The 23,380-nt window shown below is 50.2% G+C and overlaps 1 protein-coding gene across 4 annotated transcripts in view; it reads left to right on the top strand.

Annotated features, from left to right (window-relative positions):
* Window positions 1–23,380, top strand: part of ITGA7 (integrin subunit alpha 7) — a 169,190-nt gene that overhangs the window by 98,361 nt on the left and 47,449 nt on the right. For 3 of the 4 annotated variants that reach the window (XM_029594686.1, XM_029594683.1, XM_029594685.1), the window contains exons 5-6: window positions 5,339–5,470; window positions 22,048–22,255. In XM_029594686.1, the coding sequence (XP_029450546.1) occupies window positions 5,339–5,470; window positions 22,048–22,255 (340 nt within the window). Of the gene's footprint in view, window positions 1–5,338; window positions 5,471–5,860; window positions 5,981–22,047; window positions 22,256–23,380 lie in introns of all 4 variants that reach the window. The other variant, XM_029594684.1, reaches the window with a different exon arrangement.

The following is a 23,380-nucleotide window of genomic DNA, read 5'->3' as shown; positions in this document are numbered from 1 at the left end:
TCGGATGGCAGCGGTGGTGGCAGCGGCGGCGGCGGGTGGCAGCGGCGGCAGCGAGGGGAGGAGAGAGAGATGGGAGGGACTGACAGAGAGGGAGGTGACTGCAGTGAGAGGGAGGAGAGAAAGGGAGTGGACTGAGTGAGAGGGAGGGAGACTGAGTGAGAGGGGGGACTGAGTGAGGGGGGGAGAGAGAGGGGGGGGAGGGAGTGGGACAGAGAGAGAGAGGGGGGGAGGGAGTGGGACAGAGGGAGGGAGTGGGAGGGAGTGGGACAGAGAGAGGGAGGGGGACTGAGGGGGAGGGGGAGGGAGTGGGACTGAGGGGGAGGGACTGGTGTGAGTGAGAGGGAGGGAGGAGGAGGGAGGGAGTGAGACTGAGGGGGAGGGGGAGGGAGTGGGACTGAGGGAGAGTGAGTGGAACTGAGTGTGAGTGAGAGGGAGGGAGGAGGGGGGAGGGAGTGAGTGAGGGAGAGGAGGAGGGTGAGAGGGAGGGAGGTAGGGGTGGAGTGAGAGGTGTGAGGTGGGGAGAGAGAATGAGGGGGAGGTGAGAGACAGAGGGATGTAGCCCGTTTTAACGGGCTTAACGGCTTGTAAATAAAATAAATAATATAATTTATAACGACTCCTCACAGACCAATCAATACGCATGCTACAAAGTTCAAGGCAAAATGTTATAAAGTCAATGCAATGTATGTGAAATTCAATGCAAGTTTTTTATAAAGTCCAATGCAAAATGTAACAAAGTTAAATTGTAAAATGTTACAAAGCTCAATGTAAAATGTTACCAATGTTTCAATGTAAAACAAGAAGTCGACATAATAAGGCTCCTCCGTTACGCTTGTAAACCGGTATGATATGTCCGATGAACATCGGTATAGAAAAACAAACAAATAAATAAATAAATGACAGACTAGTGGGTCATAAGTGTAATAAGACACAATTATGCTTTAGAATTTGCTCGGCCCCTAAGGCCCTGGTTCCTGGTCTCCCCGTGTTCGTACGAGCAGAAGCAATTAGCGGTGGAAGACACTGTATGCTGTCTCAGCGAGTTAGGAGCCATTGTTCCTGTGCCTCTGACGAGTGAGGAGCAGGTCGCTACTTCATCTGTTTCATAGTGCCGAAAAAGGAGGGCACATTCCGGCCAATCCTCAATTTGAAGAAGGTTAAACGAGGTGCTGAAAAGTTCCTCGCTTCCCGCACAGAGACACTATGGTCCGTTATTGCTTTGGTACACAAAAGAGAGTTCCTAGCGTCTCTGGATTTAACGGAAGCCTACCTGCACATCAGGATCCAGCAGATCACCAGCAGTATCTGTGGTTCATGATTCTGGGGCAGCACTTCCAGTTTTGTGCTCTGCCCTTCAGATTAGTTACAGTGCCCAGAACCTTTACCAGGTCATGGTTGTGGTGGCGGCAGGTCTATGGAGAGAAGGGATCTTGGTCTATCCCTACCTGGACAACTGACTGATTCGAGCGAAGTCAACACCCTTGTGCTAAGCAGCCATGGATTTAGTCCTCCAAAGACTGCGATCTTTGGGGTGGATAGTCAAAGGCTGGAATTCCTGGGAGCCTTGTTCGACACGGCAGTAGGGAAATATTTTCTTACTGAACAAGGAATTTCCAGTTACAAGCTCAGTTCGAGTGCTTCTGGTCAAGCAGTTGCCAAAGGTCTAAGATTACTTGCAAGTGCTCGGATCTGTGGTTTCCACCTTGGAGCTGGTGCCATGGGCATTTTGCACATTTGAGGCCTCTTTAGTTAGCCTTGTTGACCTGTTGGGATCCGAAGTCCGAGCTTTTTCATCTGCCTCTCCCCTTACGGATACAGCGTGGTCCAGTTGTTTGTGGGTGACTCCAGCCAGACACACGAAGGCGGGGTGTGGATTTGGATATCCCCTCTTCAGATGGAGAGCGGTCTGTCAAGAAAATTCTGCAGAGGGCCAGTGGTCAGTAGAGGAGGCATCTTGGTCGATCAACCGGCTGGAAACCAGGGCTGTGCGGTTAGCCCTTCTGGCTTTTCTTCCCTTACTGGAGGGGGAAGTCGGTGCAGGTGCTCTCAGACAATTCAACGACAGTGGCATACATAATCGTCAGGGAGGCATCAAGAGCCGGGCAGTGGCCCAGGAAGCCCAAGAACTGATCAGCTGGGCGGAGCTACACTTGGAGGCTGGCAGCTTCCCACATTGCGGGCACAGACAATGTCCAGGCGGATTTCTGATCAGCATCAGTTGTATCCCGGGGAGGTGGGAACTGTCGGAGGAGGCTTTCTGTCTTATCTGCCGCAAGTGGAACTCTCCAAGTTTGGATCTCATGGTGACATTTCACAGTGCCAAGGCCCCGTGGTTCTTCAGCTGGGTGGAGGGAGACAGGGCAGAAGGAGTGGATGCTTTAGTTCTCCCTTGATCGTCGGACGTTCTCCTGTATGTGCTCCTGCCCTGGCCACTGATCGGTGAAAGTGCTCCGTTGCATAGAATTCACCTGGGTGACGTAATTCTTGTGGCTCCGGAGTGGCCAAGGCGTCCATGGTTCGCAGACCTAGACAACCTTGTGTTAGACAGTCCTTTGTGTTTGGGTCATCTTCTACATCTCTTGCGTCAAGATCCCATGTTTTTGGATCAGGTGGATTGCTTTTGTCTAGTGGCCTGGCTTTTGAGAGGGAGCGTTTGAAGCATAAGGGTTACTTGGATGCTGTGGTCGTTACCCTCTTACAATCCAGGAAAACTTCCACTTCTTTGGCTTACATCAGGGTGTGGAGAGTTTTTGAGTATTGGTGCTTGGATCACCAGGTACAGCCTACTTGGGAATCCGTGGGGGATGTATTGGCTTTTTTTCAGGAAGGTCTCACTAAGGGATTGTCCGTTAATTCCTTGAGAGTCCAGGTGGCGGTCTTAGGTTGTTTCCGGGGTAAGATTCGGGGAGTTGACTTGGCAGTGCATCCAGATGTAGTGCGCTTTCTTCGGGGAGCGAAGCATTTGCATCATTCCTCCCGGAATCCTTTTCCTTCCTGGAGCCTTAACATGGTCTTGAGAGCTATGTGTGTGCCCTCGTTCAAACCTTTGAAGCAGGCAACTCTTAAGGATCTTACTTTGAAGGTGATATTTCTGGTGGCCATTTGTTCTGCCCGGAGCTCCAGGCCTTGTCATGCAGGAAGCCCTTATTGAGAATTTCAGATTCAGGAGTATCTCTAAGACTGTTCCCTCCTTTCTGCCCAAGATTGCATCCTCTTTTCATCTAAATCAATTGGTTGAGCTCCCATCTTTTCCACATTTGGGATCTGCTACTCCTCAGGCTAAAGATTTATGGAGGTTGGATGTTAGCGGGTGCTCTTGTGGTATTTGGAGGTGACGAACAGTTTCCATCTGTCCGATCATCTGTTTGTGCTGTGGAGTGGCCCCAGGCAGAGTAATAAAGCCTCTAGAGCCACTATTGCTCGGAGGTTGAAGGAAACAATCAGTTCTGCCTACATTACACAAGGCCATCCGATTCCCGTCGGGCTTCGGGTGCATTCCACTCATTCATAGGCGGCCTCCTGGGCTGAATGTCAGCAAGTATCACCACAAGAGATCTGTAGAGCAGCTACTTGGAAATCTTTGCACAACCTTTGCCAGGCATTACTGTCTGGATGTTGTAATGTAAAAAGTTATACCAAGGACACAACAACAACAGAGACTGTATGTTTCTAGAATTAAAAGTTTTTATTCTTATGCGCATAAGGAAGTCAGCTCTTAAAGTTGCAGAGTCCGACTTAATCAGGTATCCAATTGACTTCACTTAAATACACTTTTGCCCAGGATGTTATTACAAACACTTCTTTGATTTAAGATCACAAGGTGAAAAATATTTGCTGACATTAACATTCCTAAGTGTCCTGAGAACACTAACTAACCTTGAAGACATGCATTTTTTAGCTCTTCTTTGTGGTATCTAAACTATAAAGAGATACATTTGTCTTTTCAGTTATCTAAGTGTGAGACAGTTTCAGAGACAGTTTCAAGACCTAGCAATGCCTCCTGGAACTCTTCTGGTAATTATCCACTAAACAGATGCCTCTAATAAATTTTATTATTGCAATGTCCAGGCCCCAGACACTAGAGGGTTTGGGGAAAGTGTGCTTCAAGCGGGACTCTCAAATTCCCACCCCAGATAGGGAAGCTTTGGTATATCCCAGGAGTCTGGACTGATCTGGGTACTACAGGGAAAGGAAAATTGGTTCTTTACCTGCTAATTTTCATTTCTGTAGTACCACAGATCAGTCCAGAGTCCCACCCAGTGGGGAATAGGGAGATTAGAAGAGTCCCACTCGAACTTTCCTTTTTAGGTAATCTCTCTGAAGAATTGTGCAGCTCTTGTTCATTTTGCTCAGGGTTTTGTTTGAGCTTTAATGAAAACTTTCCCTGCTGTTCCATTCGGGGAGGTTAATTGCTTTGCCTGTTTTTCTGGCTTTGGTACATTTCAATACTGAGGGACTGTAGGTGGCACCATCGTCTTAAGTGGCAGTGTCAGTCAAAACCTCTCTGTCTCCATCTGCTGGAGAGGAGGCAAAACCAAGGAGTCTGGACTGATCTGTGGTACTACAGGAATGAAAATTAGCAGGTAAGAACGAATTTTCCTTTCTGGAAGCAGACAGCATCTCACTGGTTGGAAAGACTGGCTGGGCCTTGGATTCTTTAGCTGTTGTCATGTTCTGTCTTGCCGGGAGTTGAGCAAAGCTGGTAGGAGCCGAGATCGAGAATGCCTTCGTCACATGCCTTAATAAGCCTTGGTTTCTTATTGTGCCGCTTAAAATAGTAATTGCTTCTGGTGACATGCCGCTGAAGATGAACCAACGGTCTGGAGCAGTGATGGCAGGAAAGCAGGGGGGCGCCACAGGGAGTGAAAGCCAGCTGTGGGCGTGGCCAGGGCCAGATTTAAGATGGCGGAGCCCGTAGGCAGAGTGCCGTGGCGGCAAACCCTTTGAAGCTGCGCCGGTGCAGGGCCCTGAAGCGAGCAGAAGCAGGCTCCTCTTTGGCCTGGATATTTTGGTGCCTTCGAAATTTGGCGTCCTAGGCAGTTGCCCGTGCCTAATTCCGGGCCTGGGTGTGACCCTGGCCATGCTGCCTTATTTTGTCTCTAAATCTAAAGGGGGTGAGGAGGGGACGGGGGGGGGGAGCACATGCCATACGAGCGGGTGTCTTAAGCGTGTGTGCCCGGCAGGTAGGTGTGCGGGTAAGTGCCCGGCCAGGCTGCATGAGAAGTGATCCTTTGCGCCCGGCTGTGGCTGATTTTGCATTGTCATGTGAAGGACACGAGGGTGCCTCTCTCCCCTCCCCCCTCGCGTCAGGCTGTGAGTAACACCTTCTTTGTTGCAGGGAACATGCGGGTGGAGGTCTTTAACCAGACCTCTCTGGAACTGGTGAACTACGATGATGGGCCCTACGAAGCCGGGGGCGAGAAGGAGCAGGACCCTTCGCTCATTCCTCTCCCTTCCAACAGTTACTTGGGTATGGCAGTGCTGAGCGGCAGGCAGGGAAGGGGAGCCCGCTGAGCCCGGGAAGGGAGGGAGCTGAAGGGATTCTGCCTGTGGGCTGTAACCCAAGCCTGGCACCAAGGAGGATGGCAGAGAAAACCCCCCCAGTAACAGAAAGTACCTACAGCCGATTGAAAAAAGAAAATAATTACTCAGAGCATGAATTGAGTTGGTGCAATTGTAGAGTTAATTGGCTAATTTTTCCCCAAATCTGCTCCAGAGCCCTTCAGCGACCCCCTTCCCCACCCCCCACACTCTTGTTTTCCTGGCTCCCCCCTTTGCCTGCAATCTTTTTGCCTTTGCTTTCTAACTCTTTTCTCCATTTCTTTCTCTGTCTGTTTCCTTTTTGGTCTGGAATGTACAGGGATGTTGTTTGTGACAAACATTAATAGCTCAGACCATGACCAGCTGGTCTATAAAACTCCGGAGCCCACGGAAAGGGTGGCGGGCCACGCGGGAGGCGTGGCACAGAATAGCTACTTAGGTTTGTAACCGGTGCCGTGTGCGGTGCCAGGCAGCGTGCAGCTGTCTGTTCCCCATACCTCCCCTCCCCTCCCCCTCACTCCAGTGCTGGGAGCCCCTTTCCCTCTCCTTTTACCCCCCAGTTTGTGTTGGTGCCTTGTCTTGGGTGTGGGGGAAAAATTGTAATCAAAGCTTTGGATCACTGCACAGTTCCCTGGAAAGGGGTGGGTGATTGGGGGGGGGGGGGAGGCTGTCATCACTGCAACTCCCGATACAGAAAATGTGGCCAGGGCCGTATGGAAACCCCCAGTGCATAACCGGGGGTGGGGGAGGGGGGAAGTCTACCTGTGCCAGGACACCGGGGCACGGACAGGATGAAGATAGAGGACCGGCAGAGAAGCAAGAACAAAGCCAGGGATCGAATAGGCTCTGCCATGTTGCGAGAGCGAAGAGAAACGAGCCAAGATAGATGAGGAATGTGGTCGTAGTCTGGGATGGGGACCGGTTCTGAATGCGCCCCCAGGGGGTTGCCAGTGAACGCAGGCACGTCTAGCGCACGTTCCTTCTAAGCCAACTGGCGCAGACACTGGATCGGGCTAAAACAGCTTTTCAAACTATTTCCCCTCTCCTGGCCGCAACGTTTCCCCATGCCCCCCCCCCCTCCCGAGGCACCCCTTTTGTGCCTGCAGATAAAATCAGGGTTGCTATGAAAGCCCGTCATACGGTTAGCTGGGTAGAGGACCGGCTTTCGGCCAGACCAGTTTACCGGGGTTAAGGAGCTTAGAAAGTTCTCCTCCTTTACATTTGCGTGGACGTGCGGGGTCCCGGCGCACTCCTTTGCGGAGGTGACGGGGGTGGGGGTGATTTCTGGTGCTTGTGTGCAGACGTGCGCAAGTCTCAGCACCGGCGCTAGTTTTTCACAGACGGCGCTGTGCTGGCAGGCGATTCCTGGCCGTGGCTAGAGGGATTCCTGGGTCCCGGTTCTGACACGATTCATTTGCCCGTGTTTTCGTGGGATGCAGTGATGTCCCTCCCTTGCGGACGCGTGCACAGGAATGCAGTGTGGCCTTCCCTTGGAATCTGAAACATCGCTGAACCTCGCCTGCTGCCTTACCCCCGGGGACGTGTGGCGGGTCTGTGAGATGCAGAAGGTTCCCCTCATTTGTCCGGACGCCGTGCCGAGAGGGAGCATGGCAGGAGGCTTCTTCCAGGCTCCGGACCCTTTGGCCCAGAGATGGGGGGGGGGGGGATAGCGGAGCCCTGGCCGTATGGTATCAGTCCATCCCAGCACAGAGAAGAAATCTATGCAGATAATAAAAAAAAAAAGCTTGAAAGAGAGCGTATGCTCCTTGCAGCAGGAAGGAAAACTCCGCACGTGGTGGAAAGCACGTAATCTGTTTCAGACCCCAGTTTTGTGCCGAATGGCAGGAAATCCTGGAACACAGGGGCACGGGACCGGGGAGCCGGGAGTGCATTAAATCTGCGAGGGAAGCACAGAGTAAGCAGGGCTGAGACCCAGAGGGTGCAGTGCCATGCACAGCAGGCCTCCCCTGCTAGTGCCTTCTAACCTAGCAAGAACAGGCAGAGCCAGTCCTTTTTTTTTTTTTTTTTTAATTGCGGGCGGGGGTTTGCGGGGGAGCGGCATGCGGCAGTTTCCTCCTGTTCTTTTGGACTGCCGGCTGAACCAGAACGGGGGCCATGAGCAACTATCCGGGATTTTTTCTTCTTTTTTATATTCTACCCCCCCGTTCCCCCCAGAATTTATTTTAGTCCAGTCACCGCAGTGATGGTCCAGAGCCAAGAAAGATCCATGCGCCAGGGCTCCTTAATCTGGCCACGCGGTATCGCTGTTGCACAGCGACTGCGGCTTCTTCCTGCTAGGGGCTGTGAACGCTGCCTCATCACATTCCCATACCTGGGGAGGGGGGAGCAGAAAACCTGAGTCGGGAGGCTCACTTATGTCCCGCCACCATCCTGGGCAGCACTGCCCCTGAGCCAGCCCCCCCAGCCAGTCCTTTTCCAGGCCATAGATCCAGTGGGGATAAATCAAGCCTGGCCGTGATCGCCTGGAGCCTCCTGCTGACCCTGCGACCAGTGATGGAGAGAGATTGGGGGCTGTAGTTGTGGTGTGAGGGGGGAAGAGATGATTGCAGGATGCTGGTGAAGTGCAATAGCACCGGGCTTCCTTTTGCTCCCTCAGAGCTGGGAGGTGGGGAGCGTCCCTTGGGCCTGGAAGACTCTGAGCCATGCTGCTTCTGCTGCTGCTGCTGCTGCTGTTAAGGGGGATTTTTGCATGCCCCAGGTTCTCTCTGTGTGCTCTTGTGGTTTGTGTTTCCTGTGTTTGCCTGGTTGCCTCCCAGACGCATGGTGGGAGAATGGTTTTGTTTTGCCTTGGTTAACATTTAAGGTTACGTCTGTGAAATGTCTTGACTTGCTCTCTCCTCATCCCCCCTTCCCTGCCCCCTCTCTCTGGACACCCAGACTGAGCTGCCTCAGGCCTCAGCGGAAGGAACCTGACATGCCTGCACTAGTAACCCCTTGAGCACCTGGGATGTTGCAGCCATAGAGCTGGCATTTTATTCTGAGGTGAGATAGGGATTGGGAGGGGAGAGGGATGTTATAGAGCTGGAGCCTCTGAGAATGGAGCTTTTTTTTCATCATGTCTTCTCAGGGTGGCTTTCTGGTTCTGCTTTTAACTTTTTTTTTTTTTTTTTTTAATTTTGAGATTGGAGTGGAACATTCTACCCTCCTTGTGCCGAGTGAGTTTGAAACTGAGCTTTGTCCAGCACTAGAATGAGCACTAGCAGTAAATCTAAGAGGCGGAGGTTGCAGCTAACACACCTTGGCATTCCTATCATGGGATGTGCAACACCAGCCTCTGTGGCATTGCTGTCCCCCAAGATGCGAAGTGACTCCTGCTCTCCCTATTCCTCAAATCTGATACCCCAGAGAGTGGCTGTGATGCTCTGTTATGCAATCCACTGGTGGGCAGTGCAGGCTAGAGATGTCAGAAGTTACATTCTCTTCTCACTGGTGCACTCATACAAGCCGATGCAGTACGGTGCACCTTTTAGCACTCGTTTGGCCTCGCGTCCAAAACTAATAGCACTCATCACAATCAAATGCATGTCGATGAGCCTATTACTTAGTTCAAAGCAACCCAGAAAAGTGTACAGAAAAGCAGAAAAAAAACTGCTTTTCTGTACACCCCTCCGACTTAATATCCTAGCGATATTAAGTCGGAGGAGCCTAAAACTTTTAAAACATTTTTTTAAAAATCTGCCTGCTGGTCAGCAGGTTAGAAAAACGGTTGTTCAATTATACCAGCTTCCATTTTCCTAAGCCGTGGCTGTCAGTGGGTTCGAAACTGACACCGGTAAAATTGAGCGTCAGTTGTCGGGACCCGCTGACAGCCACCTCTACCGCTAATAAGGAGGCACTAGGGACACACTATTGTCCCTAGCGCCTCCTTATTAGCGCACAACCTCATTTAAATAGAGAATCGCACACCCAGGAGAGGTGCCTGGGCGCTCGTCGGGAGAGCGGGCGCTCAACACGGCGAGCTGGCTCTCCCGCATTTTTTTACTATATCAGCCTGAAAGATTTTTTTTTTCTCTGTGCCAGAGTGTGCATTAGGGACTAATTTGCTGATCCTGTCTCTTAAATTGTTAGTTATACTCTAGTAAAGCTCCTTGACCGATGGAAAATTCTACCGCATGACCCTTCCAGGCCTTTGTCTGACTCTTGCCCGCTCTCTGCAGAGGGTCATTAGTGCACCAGGAACCCCTGGTCAGATTGGGCCCGCTGGATAGAGGCACCCAAGAAATCTGCCTCTGGTAGTGAGAGTGGTACAGGGACAGGCAAACCTTGGGGAGAGTCTGTGGAGTTGAAGCTGAGGTTGAACGATGCCAGCTCCTTGTCGCCGTGGGGCAGTAGTCCAGTCCGGGCTTTCTGATCCCCATCCCATCCCAGTCACCGGATGCCCAGCAGGGTGCCCCGGGATGGACTGAACTGGCCCATCGTGACATGGAGCTGGGTTGGCAGCCCTGCCCTCATCTCCCCCTGCCCTCCCTTTCAGTCCTGGGCATGCTGCTCTCGCCTTCCCTGCTCCACCTCCCCCCACCCCCTCATCCTAACTGATTCCCTCTCTGATCATGGCTTGGTCAAGGGCGAGGAGGAAGCTGTGCTTTTTTTTTTTTTTTTTCAATGTTGCATCAGGCAAGTATTCAGGGAGCATGTGATCAAAGCACAACACTACTCACTCCCCTCCCTGGACTCGGCCCGCCCCCTCGCCTCCTCACACCCCATACCCCTAAAAGAGATGAGCTTATGCTTCTTTTCTTACAGGGACAGTGCCAGCAGTGCCCCCCCCCCCTCTCCCCTCCGAGGACTGCTTTGGCTCAGGACTTCCTTAAAGAGCCTTCCTAGGGTTGTCAAGTGAGTCCATGCCATAAGGAAGGGGCCAGTCCAGGAACTTGCATTTCTCCTCATGCATGTGTCTGGGGTACTGGAATGGCCTGTTCCTTACGACATGGAGCCAGGTAAGCCACCCTGCCTTAGAGTCTCCTGTATTGGTGGACAAAAAGGACAACTTCAGACGGCCATACTGTCCCTTGAAGAAATGTTGTGCAATTAACATGACTGTGAGCCTGGAGGCCAGCCCTGGTCACTGAGGAAGCGGTGGTGCGACAGCGCGAGTTGGGGAGATCTCCCATCCTCCTGGCATCGCTAACGGCAACCAGCCATCCACCTTTACAGCACTGCATTGGGAACTCAGACCCTGCCTCTCCCCTGAGGGCTAAAACACCAGCGCTGGGTTTCGGGAGCCCTTCCTTAAACATCTCCAAACCCTAAACGGCATAGTTTCTATCACTCTTACAGAAAAACTCTCCCATAGCAAATCTTCCCTCCCTCTGGACAGTAAGAATGCAGCCTTATTTTTAGAAATGGTCTCATCACACCCCCCTCCCACAGGGTATTTGCTGGAAGTAAGCCGAGCTCACGTTCCCCCCTCCCACCCAGACCCTTTCGGCTCGCTAGTAGGATAGAGACCCCCTTTAAAACCACCCTCGCTGCTTTTAGCAGCTCTCTCTCTGCACAGCCTGTCTATCCCTGGATGTCAGAGGCCCTCAGTGCTGTCCCAGCAGCAGTGCACGAGCTCCCTGCCTTCTGACTTGGGCCTGGAGGGGAGGGCGACCTCCAGAGACGGATATTGGAAGAAGCGGCAGTTGTTTCTTGGGTGGCCATGGGGGGGGGGGGGGCTTGGAGAAGGCTGACATCACCTCCAGCTGTGACCTGAAATAAAGCACTGAGGCCTGCAAGAGAAAGGGAACAAGGGGGCGAAAAGGGGACCGCACCGCGTTCATCATTTGGCTATCCCTATTGAGAGGCTTCTGCTGACCTCCAGTAAAGGCGGACGAGAAAAAGGTCATTCAAATCTCACCTCATCATTACTAACCCCCCTGCCCCCACCCCCACCCTCCCCACAAAAACCCAGTATTGGGGACAGATTGTGCTCCTGCTGTCTGTGCACAGGCATACTTGACTGACGGTTAGACGGGTTTAACGGGTCTTGCCAAACCTGTCCTGGGGACCCCACATCAGGCTGAGCTTTCAGGATATCCACAATGGATAAGCAAGAGAGAAGCCTCCCTAGCCCCTCCTCTAACGGCTGATAGGAAGGCAGAGTCGCGCTCAGCGCTGGGCCTTTATTCCCAGTGAAAGTCCCACCTGCGCCGGACCGTGGTTTCTCCACATGGGAGGGAGGTGGGGGTGGAGTAAACCAAGGCTCTTCCTTTCTGTGATTCCCTGTGCCTGTAACCAGGGCTGGACACTTGAGCAGCAGCTTTTAAAATAAAGAGTTCACAGTTCAGCTTGGTCAGTGGTAATAGGGATGTGAATTGTGTGCCCGATCGTTCCCGCTTTCGGGTTCGTCTGGCCGCGGGAAAATCTCGTTTTCCCGCGGATCCCCGTTTTGTGTTTTTTTTTTTTGTGAAAAATCGTTTTTCGGGTTAGCGCATGCTAACCAAAATAGCAAAAAGTAACAAAAAAATAACAAAAATAAATGGTTTTTTGTTAGCGCGCGCTCACATGAGTCAGCGCGCGCTAACCCGAAAAACAATTTTTACAAAAATTTTGGGGGAAAATTGATCGTTTCTTTTTTTTACCCGATATATTAACGAATTTAGAAATATCGTACGATATTTCAATTTGTTAGAAAAACGATTCACATCCCTAAATGGTAATCAGCTGGCACCACACACATTTTCTTCTGATTACGTCCATGATCAATCCCAATGCCACTCCAGCTTAATCTACCCCTTGGTAATGGGTCCCAGGGTGGCTAAGGAGTCTCCTGCCTCTACCTTCCAAAAATACATGTGGTCCACTGCTTGACGTCACAAACTCCAGACCTCTCCGTCCTGTTCTCCTGGGGCAGAGACTCCTTTGATTGAGGGAGTCCCCAAATGTCCTTATGACATGGAGCCAGGTAGCCATCCTGCCATTGAATCTCCTATATCAGAGGACCAAAGGACAATTTCAGGCAGCCATACTGTCCCTTTAGGAAATGTTGTGCAAGCTCTCAAATGGTATTTTGGAGCTTTCAGGCTGAAAAATCCCTAAAACTTACACAGTAGGGAGGAAAAAAACCAAACCTCCTCTCCTCTCCCCACTCCTGCACAGGAAGGGTGGGCAGAATCATTTCCTCCCAAAAACAAACCTACCAAAAACTAAATAAAGTCTCAAAACGCAGAGATGCCACAATCCAACCACAGGCTCTGAGTTAGGAAATAAAAGGAGTTTCCCTTCTGTGCAGTACTTGGGAGATCCAGGAAAAATGGAATCAAAATCCCTTAAATATTAAAAATCACCGAGACACATTCCAGTATATGTAAATTTAAGGCATGCTTATATTCATTGTGAATATCCTGAAAACCCAATCTGATGTGGGGTTCTCAGGACAGATTTGGAGAGTCCTGATTTAGGAAATGGGGGAGGGGGAAGAAGCCAGACCCAATCACACAGGAAGGGGTGGGGGGTGTGGGAAGGGCCTTCAGTCAGTTTCTGGTGACTGCTAGGCTTGGATGTTATGTGGCTCCGGGAGCTTGTGCTCATACTGTTCGCTTACCTGATCTCAGCAATGAGAAGGGGCTGCAGGTTTAAGAAACGGAGAATCAGGCGAAGAAGTGGCAAAAAGAAATGTCCTGGCAGAGAGAGAGAGAGCGCCTGCCTTTTTGTAACATCATTACTAGGGCGATTCTTCCTATAATAAACCTTTTAATTGTTCTCAACATGTTTTAAAAAAAAAAAAAAAAAAAAGGAATTTGCAGTGGTGTGTGTCTGTGTGTGTGCATGCCCTGGTTGTGTTTATAGTTTCTCCTAGGACAAGCAGGATGGAGGTCCTCACAGATGGGTGACATCAGATGGAGCTCGGCATGGAAAACTTGTCAAAGTTTCTAGAACTTTGGCTGGCATACTGAGCATGCCCAGCATGCCACTATCCACGCGTCAACGCGGGGTCCCCCTTCAGTCTCTTTTTTTTTCTGTGATGATAGTTGCCTCGCGATTTTTGGAGCGCTGCTCTACAAGTATCTTTCGTGCTTAAATATATCATTTTTTGCCCGTCCTACGTTGTGTCCCCCTTCTCTGGTCAGTGCTTTTCCCGGTGTGGTAGGTATTTCTTACTACCTCTACCTTCTTTCCAGTCGATTCCCAGCATATCGCTCCCACAAGGCTGCTGGCCATCTACTGTTCGCCAACTTACTTTTATGGTGTTGTCCGGTTTTCGTTGGTGCCCCCAGTGCTCGCAGACCAATGCCTGAGGACATTGCACGATGTCCAAAGGTGTCAGCTGTGCGATCAGATGACCCCCAAAGTCCGTCAAGCTCGGCTTGATAAAATGGAGAACCTTTTTGGGCCAAAGAAATCTACTCTGTCCATGCTGGCTTCGGCATCTCTGACGCCCAGGGGTTGAGGGGAACTGATGGATAACCTGCCCCTTTCCATGCCCCTGGCAAGTTCTTCCAAGGAGTGAGGAGTTAGTGATCGACCCTCACCGATTTCAGTGCTCTCCAGGACTTCGGGATCCTCAGTTTCCTTGGTGCTGAGCACTGTGGGAAGTCCTACAAGCATTGACACTGGTTGTCATTGGCGCAAGGCTTCAGTTCTGGTGCGGCACCGGCGGTAGCCGTTCCGCCACCAAAGAGACCTTATGGCGAGGAGGCCCCTATCTCCAACAAGCCCGGGAGTCCTAGGCATTCCCCACCATTAGCAGTGCTGGGCACTGAGCCTCCTCAGGGTTCTATGGAGGCTCTGGTGACACCTCGTCCTCCTTCATCAGTCCTTTCTTCACCGGACTTCCAGGAGGAGTTGGACCACAGGGTGCAGAGTGAGGTTCTCCAAGCCCTGTGGGGCATCAAACTGCCTCCAGCGCCGGCTCCCATACCAGCACCAGAGTCTGCACCATCTCTCTTGGCGCCCCTGCTCAAGCGTCTAGACGTCCAGGTGATGTATTGTCCTCTCGCACTGAGGACAAGTCTCCCAGGGCTGTTGCCCAGGAGGGAAGTGTTAGGCTGGCCATCATAGTTGGTGATTCAATTATTAGAAATGTAGGTAGCAGGGTGGCTGGTGGATGTGAGGACCGCCTGGTAACTTGCCTGCTTGGTGCAAAGTTGGCAGACCTCACGCGTCACCTAGATAGGATTATAGACAGTGCTGGGGAGGAGCCGGCTGTCATGGTACATGTGGGTACCAACGACATAGGAAAATGTGGGAGAGAGGTTCTAGAAGCCAAATTTAGGATTTTAGGTAGAAAGCTGAAACCCTGATCCTCCAGGGTGGCATTCTCTGAAATGCTTCCTGTTCCACGTGCAGGTCCCCAGAGGCAGGCAGAACTCCAGAGTTTCAATGCGAGGATGAGACGATGGTGTAGGGCAGGGGTCAGGAACCTTTTTGGCTGAGAGAGCCATAAACGCCACATATTTTAAAATGTAATTCCATGAGAGCCATACAATATGTTTAAAACTAAATACAAGTAAATGTGTGCATTTTATGTAAGATCACACTTTTAAAGTACAATAAGTCTCTGAAAATATTACACCAGGCCTTAAGACACCAATACATCTCCTATTAGGAAAACGGACCAAGTCAGGCTGCTATAGAGTCTTACACAGAAACTACACGCCAGCAGAAAACCTCACCTGAATCACGTGCTGTCCCTCACCTAACATAGAATAAAGAGACCAAAACGCATAACAAGAAGCATTCAGAAAAAACTGACTTGGAAACTGCAACAAGCCAGAGTCTCTGTATGCAGTGTAACAAAGGAAAAAAGAAACATCACCCATCCTTATAAAACAAATCAAGAAATATAAAATTATCAGCAGTAAAACTGTACTAACAAAAAGAACATATTTCGAAACAGCTGAGTGGAATATCCAATAATTAAAAACTCATATAAAACATTTCCAGATACCAACAAAATATTTCAAAATAGCAGACACAAAGACCCAGTAATGAAAAATAATAAGGATACAAAAATTTTTTGCTCTGCATACCTGGGAACGTTTGATATCCAGGTGTCCTGAGATTGTTCTGAATTAGCAGGAGGTGGGGTGGTTTGCTTGGAACTTTCTCCTCTCTCTCACACTGGCTCTCAATGACACACCTATACACACATGCTCTCAGTACTCACATATACACATGTTTTTTCTCTCTCACTTATATAGGCTCTTAATTACACATTTACACACATGCTGTCTATCTTTTCACGCTTACACACACACACAGGCTTTCAATCACATAAATACATGCTGTCTTTTTCTCTCACACACAGACTCTCATTCACATGCTTGCAAACATGTCCTCTCTTTCTCTCATTTACACACAGGCTCTCAATCACATACTCACATGCTCCCTCACCTAAATCAGCTCTCAATCACACACAGACACACATGGTCTCTCTCTCATTTAAACACAGGCTCTCAATCACATACTCACATGCTCCATCACCTAAACCAGCTCTCAATCACACACAGACACACATGATCTCTCTCTTACTTATACACACAGGCTCTTAATCATACATACACATGATTTCTCTCACACACAAAGGATCTCAATCATACATACATACTCTTTCACACAAACAGGTTTTCAATCACAAACTTACACATACAGGTTCCCAATGGTAAACTTACATTCATGCTCTCTCTCTCTCTCTCACAGGCAGGTTCTCAATCACAGACATACTCTCTTTCACATGTACAGGCTCTCAATCATTCACATACATGCAATCTCTCACTCACACACACACACACACGCCCCCCCCCCCCTGTGGCCCGGAAGAGGAAGTGGAGAGTATCGGGTGCCTGCGCGGCAAGAAGAGGCCACGCTTGTGCGCTCGGCATCGGCCCGAAGAAAAGAAGACTGCAGCGCGGCTCGGAGGAAAATGAAGAGGGAGAGAGAGAGTGAATGAGCGAGCAATGCTCATTCACTCTCTCTCTCCCTCACCCCGGGAACTCGCGGCAGCAGCAGCCTCCTCCCAACGCTAACCTCCTTAATTTTCAGCCCTCGCGGAGGCGGAGTCCCATCGGCCACGGTTGAACCTCTTCATTTTCCTCCGAGCCGTGCTGCAGTCTTCTTTTCTTCGGGCCGATGCCGAGCGCACTAGCGTGGCCTCTTCTTGCCGCGCACGCACCCGATACTCTCCACTTCCTCTTCCGGGCCGTGGGGGGGGGGGGGGGCGGGAAGAAGAGAGCATGCCGGTGCCGCTGACTCCAGCTGTCCTGCCACGTTCCGCCCGGGCTGACAGCATTTTAAGCCCGGGCGGAGGAGGACCGGGGAGCAGCTGGGTCAGCGGGAAAGTGTGGTGACACTTGTCTGCGAGCCCTCAAAAGAGCCATATCTGGCTCGCGAGCCATGGGTTCCCGACCCCTGGTGTAGGGAATAGGGATGTGCATTTGTTTCATTCGTTTAATTTGTTTCATACGTTTCCCATTACATGTCAATTAGATGTGCATTTGTTTCATATGTTTCATATTACATATTACATGCTTGTATAGGAAACGGATGAAACGAATGCATATCCCTAGTAGGGAAGAGGTATTCAGTTTTGTAAGGAACTTTGGAAACTTTTGGGGAAGGAGGAGACTTTTCTGAAAGGATGGGCTCCACCTTAACCAGAGTGGAACCAAGCTGCTGGCACTAACTTTTAAAAAGGAGATGGAGCAGCTTTTAAACTAGAACAAGGGGGAAGCCGACAGTCACTCAGCAGTGCATGGTTAGGAGAAATGTATCCTTGAAGGATACTAATAAAACAGGAGAGTTAGGGCATCCCAACAGAGAAGTTCCAATAAAAGCAAACCTAGTCCATGTGCCTACATGTAAAAAAATCACCTGAGCTAAAGATTTCCAAATTATCCCTAAGAACTGAAAAGCAGGTTGTTAATACAAACAAAAAACACACTATGAAATGTCTGTATGCCAATGCCAGAAGTCTAAGAAGTAAGATGGGAGAGTTAGAGTGTATAGCAGTAAATGATGAGATTGACATAATTGGCATCACAGAAACCTGGTGGAAGGAGGATAACCAATGGGACAGTGCTATATCAGGGTACAAATTATATCGCAATGATAGGGAGGATCAACTTGGTGGGGATGTGGCACTTTATGTCCGGGAGGGTATAGAGTCCAACAGGAAAAAGATCATTCAAGAGACTAAATGCTCAGTAGAATCTATATGGGTAGAAATTAGGGATGTGAATCGGGCTTCGGACAATTGAAAATATCGGACGATATTTTCAAAATCGTCAGAAATCGGGGGCTCCCTCAAAACGATAGGAAAACCCCACGATATTGATCGTGGGGGTTCTCTTATCGTTTTGGGGGAGGGCGGGAAAAATGGCACACAAAAATAACCCTTAAACCCACCCCGACCCTTTAAAACTAATCCCTTAGCTTCCCCCACCCTCCCGACCCCCCAGAAAACTTTTTACAGGTACCTGGTGGTCCAGTGGGGGTCCCTGGAGTGATCTCCCGCTCCCGGGCCGTCGGCTGCCACTAATCAAAATGGCGCCGATGGCCCTTTGCCCTTACCATGTGACAGGGTATCCGTGCCATTGGCCGGACCCTGTCACATGGTAGGAGCACTGGATGGCCAGTGCCATCTTGTGCTCCTACCATGTGTCAGGGGCTGACCAATGGCACCAGTAGCCCCTGTGACATAGTGAGGGCAAAGGCTATCGGCGCCATTTTGAATACTGGCAGCCGACGGTCCGAGTGCAGGAGGTCGCTCCCGGACCCTCGCTGGACTTTTGGCTAGTCTTGTGGGGGTCAGGAGGGTCCCCCAAGACTTGCCAAAAGCTTGGTGGTCCAGCGGACGTCCAGTCTCCAACGCCTTTGCCCTTCATTGGGGCACAGGTCTCCTGTACGCGTATCCTTCTCTTCCGCCAATCATGAAGACTCTCTTGAAGCTCCAGCAGGACCGGGGGACCATGATTCTCGTGGCCCTGAACTGGCCCTGACAAGTCTCGTTCCCTCTCCTTCGAGACCTGTCAGTCAGAGATCCCATCAGTCTAGGGACTGCTCCCGATCTGATAACGCAAGATCAGGGTGCACTGTGCCATCCAAACCTCTGGGCGTTAGCCTTGACGGCCTGGATGTTGAGCATTTAGTTCTTCAGTCCCTGGACTTGTCTGACAACATGTCTCAGTTGCTGATAGCTTCCAGGAAGCCTTCCACAACCGGTTGAAGTGGAGGAGGTTCTCTGTTTGGTGCGAGGGGCATGGCTTGGATCCATTCACTTGCCCCCTTCCGAGGTTCTTGGACTACTTGTGGCATCTCTCCAAGGCCGGGCTTAAAACCATCTTCGTCAGTGTCCATTTGAGCGCAGTCAGTGCTTACCATCAAGGTGTAGCTGGCATGCCCATCTCTGTTCAGCCCATAGTAGGTCACTTTATGCGGGTCTGCTTCAACTGAAGCTCCCCCTTTGGCCTCCAGTTGTGTCCTTGGACTTGAACATTGTGTTAGCGTGGCTCATGCGCCCTCCATTTGAGCCTATGCGCTCCTGCGATCTGAAGTTCCTCACCTGGAAGGTCCTGTTCCTGGTGGCAATCACTTCAGCTCGTAGGGTTAGTGAGCTTCAGGCCTTGGTTACTTACTCGCCCTAGACGAAATTCTTTCATGATTATGTGGTCCTCCGTACGCATCCCAAGTTCCTGCCTAAGGTAGTGACTGACTTTCACATCAGTCCATTTTTTTGCCCACCCTTTTTCTGAGGCCCCATTCACACGGGCTCTACATATGTTGGATTGCAAGAGGGCCCTAGCTTTCTATTTAGAATGCACAGCAGGCCACAGGCAATTCACTCAGCTCTTCATATCTTGATAAAAATAGATTGGGAGTTGTGGTGGGAAAACAGACTATCAAATTGGCTAGCAGACTCCATCTCTTCCTGCTTCGCACAATTGGGCCTTCAGCTGGGAGGCCAAGTCAAAGCTCACTCTGTTTGGGCTATAGTGGTGTCAGTTGTAGAAATCTGCAGGGCAACAACGTGGAGCTCCCTACACATGTTCGGTGCCCACTACTACCTGGACAAGGATGGTAGACATGACAGTAACTTTGGCAAATCCGTCCTTCGCAACCTCTTCCAGGCTTACACCCATCTCTCCCTACCTAAGATCCATTGGTGGGGATCAGGCTATCTCCCTGTCTAGCCAACAGCACTGCAGTTATTGTTGTGCCCGTTGGCGCCTGGTTCGGTGCTTGCTGGACATAGTTATTGCCGGGAGTAGCCTGTAACTTGGTATCCACCCATCTGTGAGGACTACCATCCTGCTTGTTCTAGGAGAAAGTGCAGTTGCTTACCTGTAACAGGTGTTCTCCTAGGACAGCAGAATGTTAGTCCTCAGGAAACCCGCCCGCCACCCCAAGGAGTTGGGTTCTCATACGTTGTTTTGATTCGTTTTTTTCGCTCCTGAATTCTATGGTACGAGACTGAAGGGGGACCTCGCGTGGACGCCTGGATTAGGGCATGCTCAGTGTGCCAGTCAAAGTTCTAGAAACTTTGACAAAAGTTTTCTGTGCCAGGCTCCATCTTCTGTTGTCACCCATCTGTGAGGACTAACATCCTGCTGTCCTAGGAGAACACCTGTGACAGGTAAGCAACTGCGCTTTGCTCACTCCCACTTGCATGGTCCCCCATCCTGCAGCCTCTCTCCTTGCTTCTCTGCCTGTAAGCTGGATTTCTGCTGCATGACACAGGGGATGTTAGCGTTTGTAAGTCCTGCAGATCTGAGGAGACCTCTGCGTGTGGTGTTAGTGCTGTGTGAGAATGGCTGTGTATTCATTTTCTGTTTAGGGGGGAGTGTGGTTTCCAAGGGGGATCAGGTGTCCCACCACGGAGCTTGTGCCTAGATTCCTGGCTTTAAAATTTGTCCAGCACATAGTTTCAGAGCATGGCTGTATTTGGCTGCTGGTTAAGTAGGTGTTCTTGGTATCAGGTCGGGTGGAGATAAATACCCACCTATAATTCAGTTTTGTTTTTTTGTTTTTTTTTTAAACCAAGCGGTTTCTTCCCTCTCCTTTGGGTTTCCAGCTCAGTCGGAAGCCAGGGCTGGGATCTGACCACGAGCCTTCGCTCCCAACTACCCAGGGATTTTTCCCCTACGTTCTCCCAGCTTATAGCCCAGTCACTGCAGTCTCCTTCTGAAATCATAGGCCCCAAATCTGACCACGAGGTGCCGCCATTCTGCGGTGTCAGGGGTCTCCCTCCCCACCACATCCCCAGCTGACTCCCGAGTGACAAATCAAACCCAAGTCCTTCTGTACGGTAGCACTGCAGCTGAGCCCCCGGGCCGGCCCTGTAATTGAATGTTCGATCATTGGCAGGGTTAAATAGCTGGGGGTGGGGGGAACACTTGAACAGCCCACGAAGTTGCACAGTCCCTGGCTACTTTTACAGCGGACGGTTAGTATCTCATGGTCCACGGAAAAAGCGCCTGGGCACCTTCATTGTGCAAGTCGGCTCTCGTAAAGAACCACGTGCTTTGCATCTGATGATTGTGCAGGCGGCGTGGGGGGGGGGGTGTGCGGGGGGAAGGAGGGGGTGGCATGCCTTTGAAAATTCCAGGTATGCTTTCTGTCCCTCCCACCCCCATTTAAACACATCCTTGGGAAAGTCTTTCTTTTTTAAACTCCACTAAAGCCAGTGCCTACTTTTAGCCATGGATTTACCCAGGTAAATGGTTTTGCAGCTTGCCCTCAGAATGCCCAGTATGGGACCTGTTTACATTCCCAGCTGCTGCACTCTTCCCCCATATGTGTGTACTTGTAGGCAGGGTGGTCCTAGGGCCGAGCTGGCACTCTGTTCTGTCCCTGCCACCTGGGCCTTGGAAGTGGCCTGGCAGAAGTGTTCACAGTGAGGTGCTATCCCAGCCTCGTGTCTACCCAAATAACCCTGTGTTTCTCCTTTTACTTTCGTCTGTGTTATCCAGACCTCTCAATGTTCTCTCCCATCAATGTGTGGAGCGAGAGGAGCTGGTTAGAGGGGCTGATGGATGTTGGTTGCCCATGATCTGAAGAGGCACACTTCACATGCACTGACAAGAGGAGTCAGTGGTGAAGGAGGGGACTATGTGGAGATACAGTGAGGTTTGAACTGGGGCTTTTGGGGGGGGGGGGGGGGCACGCACCATCAGGGGTATGAGTTGGCAGTGAGGGTGCACTCCTGAGAGTATGAGGTTGGAAAGCATGCTTTTCTAACGATTTCTGCATTCATAAGAGCGTGAGCAGGGCTTGCATTGGTATGGGTAAATTTCCAGAAAAGTGTACCTGAGCAGCAGAGAGGAATGCTCCATGTAGCCCTCGGGCAAGTAACAAGCTAACATCAGTGAGAATGACCCCCCCCCCCCCACCGATAGTAAGAGGGACACAGAAATGGAGGAGGGTGGAGGGAGCCCCCACAGTGAGGGAGAGAAATTGAGAGCTTTGGAGTCTCTTCTTGTTGCTGTGTCTGTCATGAGCGTGCCATTGATGAGTTTCCCCTCAGAGAAACCCATAAAGCACTTCTGCTTGCACGGCTGCTTACAGGATTCTCCGTAGACTCTGGCAAGGCCATCACCCGGAAACACGAGCTGAGTTTTGTAACTGGGGCCCCACGAGCCAATCACACCGGGGCAGTGGTCATCCTGAAGAAGGACAATGTGAACCGCCTGGTGCCTGAGTTTACCTTGTGGGGAGAAAACTTGGCCTCCTCGTTTGGCTATTCTGTGGCTGTGACGGACCTGAACAGTGATGGGTGAGTGAGAGTACAGGGATTTACACATGTTTTAAGATTTTATAGCCCAACATAGGAACTTTTAACATGCCCTCTGGATTTATCTCATGGCGGAGGCATTTATCATATGGCGTAGGGATTTGCCTCATGGCCATAAGGGTTTATTACACAGTGCAGGGGTTAGCACATGGTCTCTGGGTTTTGTAGGAGGTTCTCTTACATTATCAGATTGTTATTCACTCTTTCCCTCTCTCTCCTCCTCCACCCCAACACAAATCACTTTTTAGCAGCGTGAGATAGGTCTTCTGGCTACCCAAGTATAAGAAAGTTCCTTCTCACTAATAAGCTTTGGGCTGGGAGAGATGAGTACAATGTCAGGGTTAATAGGCCGTAAGGTACACCAGGGCAACTAAAAATACAAACAAAAAACACACTAATGCCAGAAGTCTAAGAAGTAAGATGAGAGAATTAGAGTGTATAGCAGTGAATGATGAGATAGACATAATTGGTATCTCAGAGACAAGGTGAAAGGAGGATAACCAATGGGATAATGCTATACCAGGGTACAAATTCTATCACAATGAAAGAGAGGAGCAACTTGGAGGCAGGGTGGCACTTTATGTCCGGGATGGCATAGAGTCCTGCATGAGACTAAATGTACAATCAAATCTTTATGGGTAGAAATCCCTTCTGTGTCGGGGAAGAGTATAGTAATAGGAGTATACTACCGTCCATTTGGCCAAAATGATGAGACGGACAGTGAAATGCTAAGAGAAATTAGGGAAGCTAATCAAATTGGTAGTGCAGTAATAATGGGAGATTTCAATTACCCCAATATTGACTGGGTAAATGTAACATCAAGACATGCTAGAGAGTTAAAGTTCCTGGATGGAAAAAAATGACAATTTTATGGAGCAATTGGTTCAGAAACCGTCAAGAGAGGGAGCAATTTTAGATCTAATTCTCAGTGGAGCACAGGATTTGGTAACAGAGCTATTGGTGGTGGGGCCACTTGACAATAGTGATCATAATATGATCAAATTTGAATTAATGACTGGAAGGGGACAGTAAAATCCACGGCTCTAGCACTAAACTTTCAAAAGGGAAACTCTGACAAAATGAAGAAAATAGTTAAAAAAAACAAAA

The sequence above is a fragment of the Rhinatrema bivittatum genome, chromosome 3, assembly GCF_901001135.1.
Source record: "Rhinatrema bivittatum chromosome 3, aRhiBiv1.1, whole genome shotgun sequence".
Lineage (NCBI taxonomy): Eukaryota > Metazoa > Chordata > Amphibia > Gymnophiona > Rhinatrematidae > Rhinatrema > Rhinatrema bivittatum.
This window is presented reverse-complemented; position numbering and strand designations above follow the sequence as displayed.